Here is a 14011-nt window from a genome sequence, read left to right as displayed (position 1 = left end):
AAATATAACTTATTACTATTAATAGTAATAGTTGAAATAACTAAGCATATTTATGTAATAATGAAAAAATTATGGATATATTTGGTATTATTGCATATCCTCCTTTTTAATTTATGTAACAATGTAATTAAGAAATGTACACCATCTTTGAACTCATATTTTTACAAAAGCAATACGTTTAAATATAATAAAAAAAGAAAAAAGAATAATTTTCAATATCCACATTATATTTATAATATATACAACTATGCGACCAAAAAAAAAAATCTATTAAAAAATTGCACACACCATTTTGGTAAAACATACTCCCACAATAATGATATTTTAAAAAAAAAAAAATATGAACAGTTCAGAAAATTTAAAAGCGTAAGACAAAAGCTATTTTATTTTAGTAACACTATTTGCCTGAATGGTCATAATAAATACGACTTATTAAAAAAAAAAGTAAAACGAAAAAGGGAAGAAAATGAAAAGGACCATTCTACTATGCCCATAAGTTTATCCTTTTTTGATGAAAACGAACATGGCGCAGACACAAATAAAAAAAATGAATCACTTTCAAATGGCGACACAAATTATGACGACACAAATGAATCACTTTCAAATGACGACACAAATGGTGAAGAAAAAAAAAACTTGAATGAAGTTAGTACCTCTTATACAGACCAAAGAAATGAACAAAATTTTAGTCAAGCAATTAAAAAAACAGAGGAATATATTAAAGGTAAAGAAGATAATATTATAGAAGAAAGAGAAATTATTAAAAAAAAAAAAGTTATCGAAAATTTAAAAGCTCAAGAAAATGTTTTTTCTGATAAACCCCTCGATTTAAGTATGCATGACATATTAAAACATATTTATAAAAATGAAATATATAATAGCTCGAAAGTTTTAGTAAATAATATATGTGTGTGGATGAAAAGTGCTTATGTGAATTTCTTGAAATCAAAAAGAGACGAATTAAAAAGAGACGAATTAAAAAAAGAACAAAATGAAATTGCAAGCAATGTAACAAAAACAATAAATAATTCAAATGAAAAAAAAGTTGTAGACAATAATATTTCGAATGATCATGATAACGAAAAAAAAGATTGCTATAATTTTATTTTTGATAAAAATGATGATGAAAAGTTAGGCACATATGTTGAATCACTTAAATTATATAATAAGAAAAATTTAAGCAAATATTTTTTTTCTTTCAATAGAGGGAATATATTAAAACAGCTAGTAACAGAAGGTGAAGATGATATTTTAGATGAAGAAAAAGAAAAAAATGGAATAAATAAAAAAAAAAATGACATAAAAAAAGAACTAGCTATACAAGATAAAAACAATACTATATTTGATGACCATGTTCAGGCAGTTTTATCAAATCCAATGTTAAAAGAGGATGAAAATTATTATATTGATAAAAATAGATATATGAAATCAAATGTTACTATTGAATTTAATATATATGATACATATAATGATAAAATCATTTTAAATAATAAAAATACAAATTCTACTATGATAGAATTCCCATTATTATATAGTCACAATATTATACAGAAATGCATACTTACTATGAAAAAACTTGAAAAGTCAATTTTTTACATTAACAATAATTTATTGTTCAGAAATTTTATTTCAAATGATCAACCTGTTACTGATCATGACAAAAGTGTGTATGATGTTATATTAAATGAAAATTGGATCAAAATTGAAATGCATTTATGTAATATTTATGGAATGAATGAAAAATGGATGGGTATATCTCCGAATTCCTTTTCAAGCGACCAAAAAACAAAATCATTTTTTTCTGAATATTCATTAGGATCATCAAACAATTTGATAGGCGCCCCAACTGTATCTAGAACCGGTCCAGTTGCATCTAAAACCGGTCCAGTTGCATCTAAAACCGACCCAGTTGCATCTAAAACCGGTCCAGTTGCATCTAAAACCGACCCAGTTGCATCTCAAACTGACCCAATTGCATCTAAAACCGACCCAGTTGCATCTAAAACCGACCCAGTTGCAATGGATCCAAATTCTAAACCAAATTTTGAAAAGGAACCAAATGAAATGAATAAAATAGATGACGAAATACATAAAAAATTGGATGGTATTATAAATGATAACAAAAAAATGAGCAATCAAAATAAAAGTGAAATCAGCGAAAGACAAAAAGAAATTCTAAAGAGAAGAGAAGAACATGAAACTAGAAAAGAGCTAGAAATAAAAAGTGAATTTTTATTGAAAAAATTAGAAAATGAAATGAAATATGATCCAGATCATTATATGTGGAAAGATTTATACCCACAATTAGATGAACATCATAAAAAAAGAACCGATAAATATTTTGATGATTTAAAAAAAGAAATGAGTGAAAATAAATATAGTAGAGGATATACTGATAATATTAAAAAAAAACAAACCTTAAAAGGATATAATTTAGGTGAAGAAATTGAAGGAATAACTAAATATTATTTTTGGAAAGAAAATATTCACAGTTTTTCTTTATATTTTTTATTACATCTATATGTAAAAAAAACAGATATTCTTATTGATATAGATAATCATTTTTTTTCCCTTTCAATTTGTGGGCATACTATAATTAAAGATATGTTTAACCACCCAATCAATTCCTCTGATTCTGTATGGACTCTAACTGACAATGATCAGGCAGCTATCATTCCCAAAAATGGAAACAATAATAATAGCAATAATAATAGCAATAACAATAGTAAGGATTTGCCAGTATATGAAATCACTTATATTGATGAACAAGATATTAAAAAAATTATAAAAAAAAAATATTGTCTTATTTACAACATTTACAAAGATAACAATCATAAATACATGTGGGGATCTATATTTAAAACATCGTAAAAATTGGAAAAGTCAAATAAGATTCCTTTTTAAAAGTTTTGCAAATATATTGGCTCATTAATCTTTAGAAAACATACAATATGCACATCTACATACATATATGCATGTAAATATATAAAATAATTAAACAAGATAAATGGCTGTTTTACACCATCGAATAATAAGAAATATGCATGACTAACATTTATATCCTGCATCTGTTCATGACTCATATTTATATTTTTTTTGTTATGGAACCCATATCTCCATATTTGGTCGATATGTATCATCAGATTTGTAATAATCTATACTGACATCTTGTACTAAATTGTTATATACAGGATTATCAGGGTTTTGATATGAAAATGAAGTTTGGAAACATTCGCTACTATTTGTAGCATTGCTGCTATTATTTATATTAGTACTTTCACATGATGAACTTAATGAAAACTGTTTAATATCTTTCAAAAATTCTAAATAATAATCGTGAACTTTTTTTATTAAATTTTCACTATCTTTTTTATTATATAATTTTTTTGATATTATATTTAACTTTTTGGAATCAGCCATTTTATATGAACGAAACCATTCGATCATCAGATTTAGGGTATGGGGGTAATACTTTTCTATGTCTTCCAAATTATTTATATTTGAATAATTTTCATCATATTTCTGCATTAGGTAAAAGTATGGCATGTATATTAACAAACATCAAATTTTCCAACAAAATTATGCACATGCATATTAACAAACATCAAATTTTCCAACAAAATTATGCACATGCACACATCTATGTTTTTTCCAAAAAAATTACATTGATAGCTATGATTTTCCAATCCAACTGACCCTCATCAATCAAAGTAAAGGCGCCTAAGATCTGTTTCGAAACGGGAAGAAATATAGCGAAATGAACAAACACAAATCAGAATGAACCAACACAAAGAATAACGAAACACATAGCAACAAATCAGAATGGCATACCTTAACAGGCGCTATTTGACCCATTTTCAAACTATTGCTTCCTATGTCTATCACATCTAATGGATCATCATCGCCTGTAAAAAATATTTGCTGATCATCCGAACCTTTACAACGATATATATGTTTTGGGTATTCATAGGTTCTAGGCAATGCTCCATAATTCCAATATATAGAATTGTGATAATATCGTAGTTTTCCTTTTTTTGTATCTTGTTTAATAACATTATATTTTTCTGTTAATTTTATTTCTAATTTTATATAATTATATTTTGGTATCTCAACTATCATATTATATGTTCCATCACTATTCATTAAGTCTATATCATGCCATGGTGATATTTGCACATATTTGTCATTTATATTTTGAAAATAAGAAATATTAAAATCTGTTTGATTTAATTGATTATTATATTTTAACATATAATGCTTATTATTAATTTGAAAAAAATTATTCATTGATTCATATAAACTTAAATTTGAAAACATATTTGAAATTATATTATTGTTATGAAAATTTAAATTTACTTTTAGCTCGTTATTTGTCTTTACATTGTATTCATTTTTTACATCCATATTTAACAAATTTCGGTTATCGGGATTTATTATTGCGCTACTCATTTTCCTTTTCTGTATATTTGATAATGTGGCTGTCTGAAAAAAATGAAAATTTAGTTATTACTATTTATATATTATTCTGACGTGTTCATAAAAAAATTAATTTTTTCATGTTTTTTTCATGTTTTTTTTATGAATTGTTCAGAAAAAACGTGTAATTTAGCTAGCATGACCTTGCTCCGTTTTTTTGAGGACATATGAATGTGTGTGTATTTATTTTTTTTCAGTGTGTATATATAATATGTATATAGCAAGTATACTAATGTTTAAGTAATATTTATTTGTGTTATCTCTTTAATTGTTTATAAAAAAGAAAAATGAAATATAATTACACTAAACAAATTGCATTTTCATGTATATCTATATCCATGCATATATGTGTGTATAGGTATACATGTTATTTTTAATTATTTTAATTTGCCAAACCATGCATATATTTATATATAGCCATTATAATAACGCACAAAAATAGAATGCAATAAAATAATGTAATTCATATATACGCATTTCACTTTGCCTCTTTCGACACGTATATATATTTATATATATATATTTATTTATTTATTATTTACTAAATTAAAAAGCCGCTTTTCTCGGTATCAGGGTCCTGCCAAGAATATGCTTAATATAGTAAAGATTTAATAGACGAAAATTATGAAAAGAAAAAAAAAAAATATATATATGTATATATATATATATTAACTATTAGAACAAATATAAAACGAATATTATTGTATACTGGCCAAATTTTATAAGATTATTTTTTTGTTATCATTTATTCATCTGTTTATACAAAATGGGGGCAAATAAATGAGCCAATAATGAATATGTAATACTATATAAACTTAAGTATTTACTTTTTGCTTTTATAGCATAAAAATATATCTACATGCACTGTTCAGAAAAAAAGTATAATTGGAGTTGGTTATTCAAAAATATTTTTTAAATAATATGCAAATAATATTTTTTTTTGTATGTACATTCAAAATTAAGCTTGCATACATAAACATATTTTATAATATATTTTTTATAAAGAAAATATATATAGATAGATATGCATATTTCTTTTTTTTTTAAATATATTGGTATTTTTATGTGTTCTCAAAAGACCGCTTAAAGCATGCACGAATATGTACATACATATAATTATATGTATATATATAACAAGCATATAATTAACTTTTTATAAAAGCATGCATAAAAAATATATGTAATCCACTGAATTTGCAAACATAATAATACGTCACATTCTTTTCTGCAATATATTTTATATATACTATAATTTAATTATATTTTATTTTTTTATTTTTTTTAATGTGCATATAAAACTATATAAGTATAATGCAGCACTATGTGAAAAATAAATTCATGCATACAATTATGTACATGAAATATTTTTGAAATATTATTTACATAAATTGAATTTCCTTAAAATTTATATATTTTTTACAATATCTAGTAAAAAAAAAAAAAATGCAAAATATAAGCTTATTTTTTTCACTTTTTTTTATCTCGTATTTTTATTATTTATGAAATACGTAGTTCAAAATAAAAAGAAAACGGTCTTATTGATAATATTATAATAATTAAACATAAAATATTAATGAAATAGAATAAAATAAAATATATTAAAATATATTTTATTCCATGTTCATAATATAATTTTATATATAATACACCCACACACATTTATATATGTTATGCTGCTTTCGCTTTCTTCTTATATAAATGGACGCATTTTATACATAAAAGCTAACTTATTAAAACATCATTTTAATTTACTCTTTTTTCTATTTTTACTTGTATTCCTATTTTCACAAAATTGGCAATCTTAAAGGGCATCAACATATCTCTATTTTTAAGTATATAGCTAAGTCCTTAAAAAAAAAAAAAAAAACATATAAATTTTATGTACAAGCAATAAATAAATGATACATTAAAAAAATATATTACATTATATTATATTAATGTTCAGAATTTTCCCCACTTTTCATTTTTTCTCTTTCATTTTTGTACCTTTAGATATGAAAAAAAGAAAGTGTACTAATAGGAGTTTGTTCATCATAAATTTTAATAATAACACATTGTTAGTTCTATTTATAAACACATAAACAATATAACATCTTTATTTTTATTTTATAATTTATTCGCATTCAAATATTCAAATCATTATAATTTTAGTTACGAATGTTATATTGTAAAGTGTGTGATTGTAATATACCTAGAAATATTCCCCTCCCACTTTTTTTCTCTTTTTTAATTTTATTGAAAATGGGGAAATAAAATAAAATGAAATAAAATGAAATAAAATAAAATGAAATAAAATGAAATAAAATGAAATAAAATAAAATTAAAAAGCTTACTCCTCTAAAAGGGTACAATTTGTGTACACTGTAATAATACGTTACCCATTCGTACATTAAATATTTTATGAAAAGTTCATATATTTTTCTATAAACCCATATTCAATAAAATATGGTAAATAATACTAGAACTTTTACCCAATACTAAAATAATTAACGTAAATAAATGAAACATTTCATGAATAAATACATATCTTTAATAAATTTCTCTTAAATACGCATGTGCATACCGCTAAGCGCCTGACCTTATATTTATTCATTCCAAATAGGACGTTTAACGAATAAAAAATGAATAAAAAACGAATAAAAAATGAATAAATGAACTGAATATAGTGTAGTGTTTAAGTGTGGAACCATATACATACGCAAAAACAATATAAAACACATAAAATATTACATAAAAAATATTGACCTAAATTAACATAAATTTTGCAAATTTTGATACGTTATTATTTTTTTTCTTTCTCTCTATATGTATTATTGTATCCTAATTAAAAATCCTTACTCGATCTAAATAATTAAAATAAATTAGAAAAAAAATATATTATATGTCTTTTATGTACATTCATAAAAAAAAAAAAAAAGGGAAATTGTATATTCCCGTCGCTTTGATTAAATTATATCCTTAAATTCGTTTATTACATTATTTTTTATATTATTTTTAATTTTTATTTTTTCTTCATCCTTAAAAATTTTCACAAAAATAAAAATGAATTACATTTTTACCATTTTTAAAAAACCATAAATAATACAAGTTATTCCATTATCATTCTCAAAATACAAACGCACATATACACACACATGCTTAAAGATAGTATGTGTGAATTTCATAATTCCTCATTTTTACAATCACATGGTTTGTTTTATATTCTATACGTTAAACCAAGGTAAAGGAAATATCTCATGTAACAGTTTAAAATGATTAATATAGATATGCAAATAATTCAAAATGAAAAAAATAACAATATCGAAGAACAACAAAATAGATATTTAAATAATGAAATAAAAAGTGGTAATTATTGTGATATATCGTTATTAAAACTAATTGATGAATGGTCTGATATAGAAGCTAATTTATATCCAATTAAAAATAATAAAATATTAAAAAAAATAAAATATGAAATAAAAAAATTTATATATTCAAATATTTTACACAAAATAAAAGTTAATTTTACCTTGTTTAATATATATTATAATTATAAATATAGCTACCATCTTTCATATGTCAATAATCAGTATTTTTTTGATATATTCTCAAACAGTTGTGACTATTTTTACGAAATATTAAAAAAATATCACCAAGAAAATGAGCAACAATTCTATGACGAATTTTTGGAGGAAAAACATGGAAAAGAATTTGAAAAAAAATACGAAAATGACCTGAACTGTTCAGAAAATACATGCACTGTTCATAAAGATTATAACAAATATATGGATGAAATATTTTACCAAGATGAAAATGATAGCAGTGGCAATGGCAATAATAATGAGGAAAATTGTCTTATCCTGACTCAGCTATACACATCAATAATTTACTGCTTCATTTTGTTAATAAAAAATAAATATTATCTCGATTTTATTTGCCTGTACATGTACATAAAATTTTACTTTTCCATAAATAAATTATTTCTAAAAAGAAATATATGTTTAAATTTCACATGTCACAAAACTTTTTTGAATCTACTTTTTTTATTATCAGACATAAGTATATATAACAATAATTTTGATTATGATGATAATAATGGAAGGAAAGAAAATAATTGGGAAAAAAAATATACAAATAAATTAAGAGATTTATATAATTTTGATAAATTTGACCAAAATATAAATATAGGCAATCTAACAAATTTATCTTTTAATCTAATTTTAAATTTAAAAGTAAAAATAAATTTTTATGAAACAAATTATGATATTGATCAAAATAAATATAAACATATTTGTAAATATTTATTATTTTTTCAAAATGAGCTTATACAAAAATATGTTTTACGATTGAATGAGCTAACTAATTTAACATTAAAATATAAACAATATATTTTTAATAAAAAACAAACCACATATTCAGAATGTCAAAATTTATCTACTTCTCCTGACTCATATGTTAAAAATACCTTAACTGATTACCTGTCTCGACATTATAGTGAGCAAACAAAACAAAATAATTATGATCATGGTCATAACTATAACCATAATTATGACCATAACTACAATGATAATGATAATGATATAGATGGCTTCTCTTCATTCCGTTTTAATAACATAGATCCTTATTGTATCGATGGAAATTTTTCAAATCAAAATAGCTTACTAAAAAATTATATCTTTCAAAAAAATATAACCATGAACAATTTGAAAAGCTGTAACGACTCACTTCTAAACAGGCCACTTCTAAACGGGCCACTTCTAAACAGCTCACTTCTAAACAGCTCACTTTTTGACAGACCACTTTTTGACAAATCGCTAGTTGCCCAATTCGATAGTCATAAAAATGGACAAAATAAATACTTAGAAAATGAGTTTCTTTTTATTTGTTTAAATAATAAGACATATAAAATTAGAATCGAAAAATTGATTCCAAATTTTTTTCACAAAAAAAATATTCTTAATCTTGACTCTGAACATAATATTTATACTAATAAAACTGAAACTGATTTATTAATTTTTTTTAAATCACAAAATTATAAAAAAAATACAATACTAAAAAAGTATAACCATTCTATTATCAATTATTTTAATAAAACTAGCCATAATTATGTAGATGAAAATAAAAATGAACAGTTTGATAATGACGAATGTAACACATTTTTGTGGAAAAAGTCTTATGCAAATGATACTCTTACCTTAAAAATGTTAGAACGAAAAATAATAATTGAAAAAAATGAAATATATAAAAATAACTATTTAAATATAATTAATAGTATATATGTAACATTACATAAAAATATAATTTGCAGTGTTAATCATCGAATAGAAGAATATAGATATATTTTTTTTAAAAAATTTTTAATATTTTTTATTAATAATTCTCAAAAAAATAAAACAACCATAAAAGAAAAAAATGATAATTGGAAAAATGATAATTGGGAAAATGATAATTGGAAAAATGATATTCTTGAATGCTTAGTTGGATATGAAAATGAAATGTTTATTACAAGTAGAAGACACAAAAAAATAATAGAAAGTAATAAAAATTATTCTGAATTTTGTGAAAAAAAAATGAAAAAAATAAAAAATGGATCTATATATATTAATAAAAATATAATATGTGTTGATTATAATATAGCTTTTTGGGGAAAAAAAAAAAACAAAAAATATTTTCGTCTTTATTTTAACCCATTCCAAAATATATTCTCCTCTGCTTTCTATCAAAAATATTTTCACATATTTTTATATTTTTCGAAAATCGGATCATTAGTAAGATACATCAAAACGTTTGTTCATGTTTTTTTAAAACTTATTTACAAAAAAGAAGAAGATTACCTCACTGAGTGCCCACGCGAAAATATCGCAAATAACGAAAATATCGCAAATATCGCAAACATCGCAAATAACGAAAGTTCCCACGTTGATGAGATTATCCCATTTGGAGACGTTTTTATGTCATTTATAAATAGTATAAATAAATATATCCTCAAATATGAACAAGATATACGAAAGATTATATTGTATGCAGATTTAAAAACACCTTTAGAAATATATAATAAAATAAAACAATACACAGAATGTATTATATTTCTTAACATTCTATGTTCATGCTATATTTATAAACTTGACATATTTAGCAAAAAGAATTTCCCCTTTTCCCAAATCGCTAATGTGACGAAAAAAAATGGAACGAAAAAAAATGAAGCGAAAAAAAATGAAGCGAAAAAAAATGAAAAGCTTGCTACTGAATACAACTACGTTTCGAACGTTATATACGGCCTTGCTCACAAAACAAACTTCGCTAATGACGATGGCAATGAAAATCATCTATCTCGCCAAGGGTTTAGACAAAATAGCAACTGCTTATTCATATTTCCTCGAGGAAACGAGCTCATAAACTACATTTATTCCTATTATTATTTATTTATAAATGTAAATAACAAAAATTTAAAGAATTTATGCAAATATATTTTTTTGAGGATAATAAAACCATTTCTGTATTTCCTTTATTCTTATGTTTTTATGGGAATAAATACAGATTATTATCACGAATATATTTTAAATAAAAATATAAATATGCTATTTTTTTATATATATACTAATCACAAAATTATTTATAACAAACACAATTTAAATTCAAATCAAGCACTTTCCCTTCCTGTATTTTTGAATTATGCCATAAAAATTGTTTATTCAACAGGTTCGCTCTTTGCATAATTTAACTTCGCCTCTCTACCTGCCACGTCACCACATTCTCACCACATTCTCACCACATTCTCACAATATTCTCATCACATTCTCACCATTTTTCCACTTTTTTCCCCACTTTGCAGCATCCCTTTCCAAATTTTTGCGACGCTCGAGTGAAAACGACTTTTATCTTTCGTTCCCCAAATTTCCAACAAATAAACCGCATCAGCGAGATAAACAAGATAAGCGAGGTAAACGAGATAAACGAAAAAACAAAAACCCAGAATTTTGTATAAAGAACGAAACCGAAATCGCCAAATTTTTGTGCTCAGCTTCCATAAATAAAATAAAAAGCTTTTTAAATTGTTATGATAAATATAAAAAAATAAGAAAAAAAGAAAAAAGAACAAAACCTCAAAATATTTTTATAAAATGTTGGAATAACGAACACTATTTAAATTATGTTAATAAAAAAACGAACAAAATTGTAGGAAATAAATTAACAAATCATTTTGATATTTTTTGTCTATTTCTACTAACCAATAATGATGATAAAATAATAAATAGTTACAATTCATTTATTAATGACAAGGCTTTTGTGAAAAATGAAAAGCATTTCATACCGTCGAAAAAAAGCCAAAAAAAAAACCAAAAAAAAAAACAGAAAAAAAAACAGAAAAAAATAGCGTATAACCATTTTGGTACTAACAAAATTAAAAACCATTTTAAATGTTCGACTCCTCAATACACTAACATTCATTCCATAGTTAGCATAAATAAAAGAAAAAAACAAAAAAAAAAATCAATTATTTTTTATAAAAAAAACACAAATAAAATGAACAAACTAGCCAATATAGCTTATGACGAAATGGATAGAGATAGTGAACATGGCGAAAGCGATTCTCGAAATAGTGAACATGGCGAAAGCGATTCTCGGAATAGTGAACATGACGAAAGCGATTCTCGGAATAGTGAACATGGCGAAAGCGATTCTCGGAATAGTGAACATGACGAAAGCGATTCTCGGAATATTAATTATATAAATAAAAAAAGTGAAAATGCCAAAGCTACTATTGACGTATCCAAATTTAAAACGAAGGATAAACAAAATAATGACACTCTTTTACAACAAAAAAATAATCTAATAAAATTTAGAATAAACTATAAACATACTGAAACAACTTATCTAAATGATAACAATATTCAAATTAACAATTTAAATTATTTTTTATATAAAAATATATTTATTCCTATAAATAATCATTTTTATATGATCAATAAAATACTTGTTTTTTCATATTTAATAAATAAAAATTTGTTAATATATTTATCCTTATTAAAATGTTTACTATTTGACGAATGTGAACATAATTACAATTTTTTCAAATCAATTATATTGAGCAAGGAAAATAGTTTGGAAAGTGGCCAAAATGAAGTAAAAAATATTTATTTTTCACAAAAATTATCAAATACTTCAAGCAAAATATATATTAGACACAAATTTAACACCAATTTTTATAAAGCTAATCTTATAACCAATAAATTTTTTAATATAAATATAGATATACATATTCCTCAAATTTTATACATTTTTTTTGATAAAGATGTTATAAATTATTATAAAAATATCTACTCTTTAGTATCTTTATTTTATTATACTATAAATAATTTGAAAGATATTTTTTTTATTTTTAGATCATTTTCGAAACCAGTTATATATAACTATGCCGAAAAGGTGACTCATAAATTGGGCGATAAAAATTATCAAAATGGGATGGGCGATAAAAATGATCAAAATGGGCGGGGCGATAAAAACATTTTTGCCAATATTACCTTTAAATATATGGATGTGATTAAAAAAATTGCAAATAAGCATAAAGATTATATTGATGAAAATGATGATATTGAAAACAGTTTTTGTGTTATAAATAAAAAATATAATAACATTTTTTTAACACATTACAAAATTTTAAATGTAGGTTTCGATAAAAAGCTTCTTAACAATAGTAGTGGTAGTAGTGGTAGTGGCAAAATTATAAAATATCTTGAAAATATCAAAATATTTAACGAAATTTTAAATGATTTTAACAAAATACGAAGTGAAATGCTTTTAATTATTACCTATTTATATGATTATATAATTAATATAAATATATATAAAAATTATTTTTTATGTTTTCAAAATATGTTAAAAACAGATAAATTTATTCAACTAATTTATATTCATAAATATTTTATTCAACATATTTTTAAATTCTCATTTTTGGCTAGTCATTTTTTTTTTTTTAGCAAAATTATTTTTAATATTATTAACACTATAGATCAATTTAAAAAGCTAGTAACTTCTCTTCAACTTTTGGATAATTTTAATTCAGATCAAGAACACACATTTTCGTTTATTTTTGATAAACATTATAAAATTGTTGAGCAAAATATTATTTTATTAACATCCGAACAAGCCCAAAAAATTATAAAAAATTTTTATATTAACAGAAATAATTTAGTTACACACATAGCAAAATTTCAAAATAACAATCTCGATTACATTTATAGCAAATTTTATTTTAACGATTATTATTCTTCTTTGTTTGAACACTCATAACAATCTCTTGAATTCTTTAAATTTATTCTCAGTTTATCATATTTTTTTTGTACATATAAATTTGTATCTTTTACAATTCTCCGAATTTTTATGTTTGTCTTATTATATACCCTTTTCCACGCCCTCACTTTTGTGTATTCTCACTTTTGTGTATTCTCACTTTTGTGTATTCTCACTTTTGCGTATTCTCACTTTTGTTCATTCTCACTTTTGTGCATGTTTCCCCTTCCAATACAACATTGAAATTTGCACACTACTATTATGG

At 23.1% G+C, this 14011-nt stretch overlaps 3 protein-coding genes across 3 annotated transcripts; 2 read left to right on the top strand and 1 right to left on the bottom strand.

The window, feature by feature from the left end:
* Positions 1 to 60: 60 nt before the first annotated feature.
* PY17X_0417000 (conserved protein, unknown function) lies at positions 61 to 2871 on the top strand (the record flags this gene model as incomplete). The annotated part of the gene is made up of 1 exon (XM_718658.1): positions 61 to 2871. One exon carries the CDS (start codon positions 61 to 63, stop codon positions 2869 to 2871), a length of 2811 nt encoding a protein of 936 aa, XP_723751.1.
* Positions 2872 to 3099: 228 nt separating this feature from the next.
* PY17X_0416900 (inorganic pyrophosphatase, putative) lies at positions 3100 to 4449 on the bottom strand (the record flags this gene model as incomplete). Its single annotated transcript, XM_718657.2, has 3 exons — positions 3100 to 3522; positions 3665 to 3727; positions 3832 to 4449. The coding sequence occupies 3 exons, from the start codon at positions 4447 to 4449 to the stop codon at positions 3100 to 3102; spliced, it is 1104 nt and encodes a 367-aa protein (XP_723750.2).
* A 3278-nt stretch (positions 4450 to 7727) lies between these two features.
* Positions 7728 to 13746, top strand: PY17X_0416800 (conserved Plasmodium protein, unknown function; the record flags this gene model as incomplete). The annotated part of the gene is made up of 2 exons (XM_726370.2): positions 7728 to 11154; positions 11288 to 13746. 2 exons carry the CDS (start codon positions 7728 to 7730, stop codon positions 13744 to 13746), a joined length of 5886 nt encoding a protein of 1961 aa, XP_731463.2.
* Positions 13747 to 14011: the final 265 nt, after the last annotated feature.

Source organism: Plasmodium yoelii, assembly GCF_900002385.2.
Source record: "Plasmodium yoelii strain 17X genome assembly, chromosome: 4".
Classification (NCBI taxonomy): Eukaryota; Apicomplexa; class Aconoidasida; order Haemosporida; family Plasmodiidae; genus Plasmodium; species Plasmodium yoelii.
Note: the sequence above shows the minus strand (reverse complement) of the source record. Positions and strands in the feature narration are given on the sequence as shown.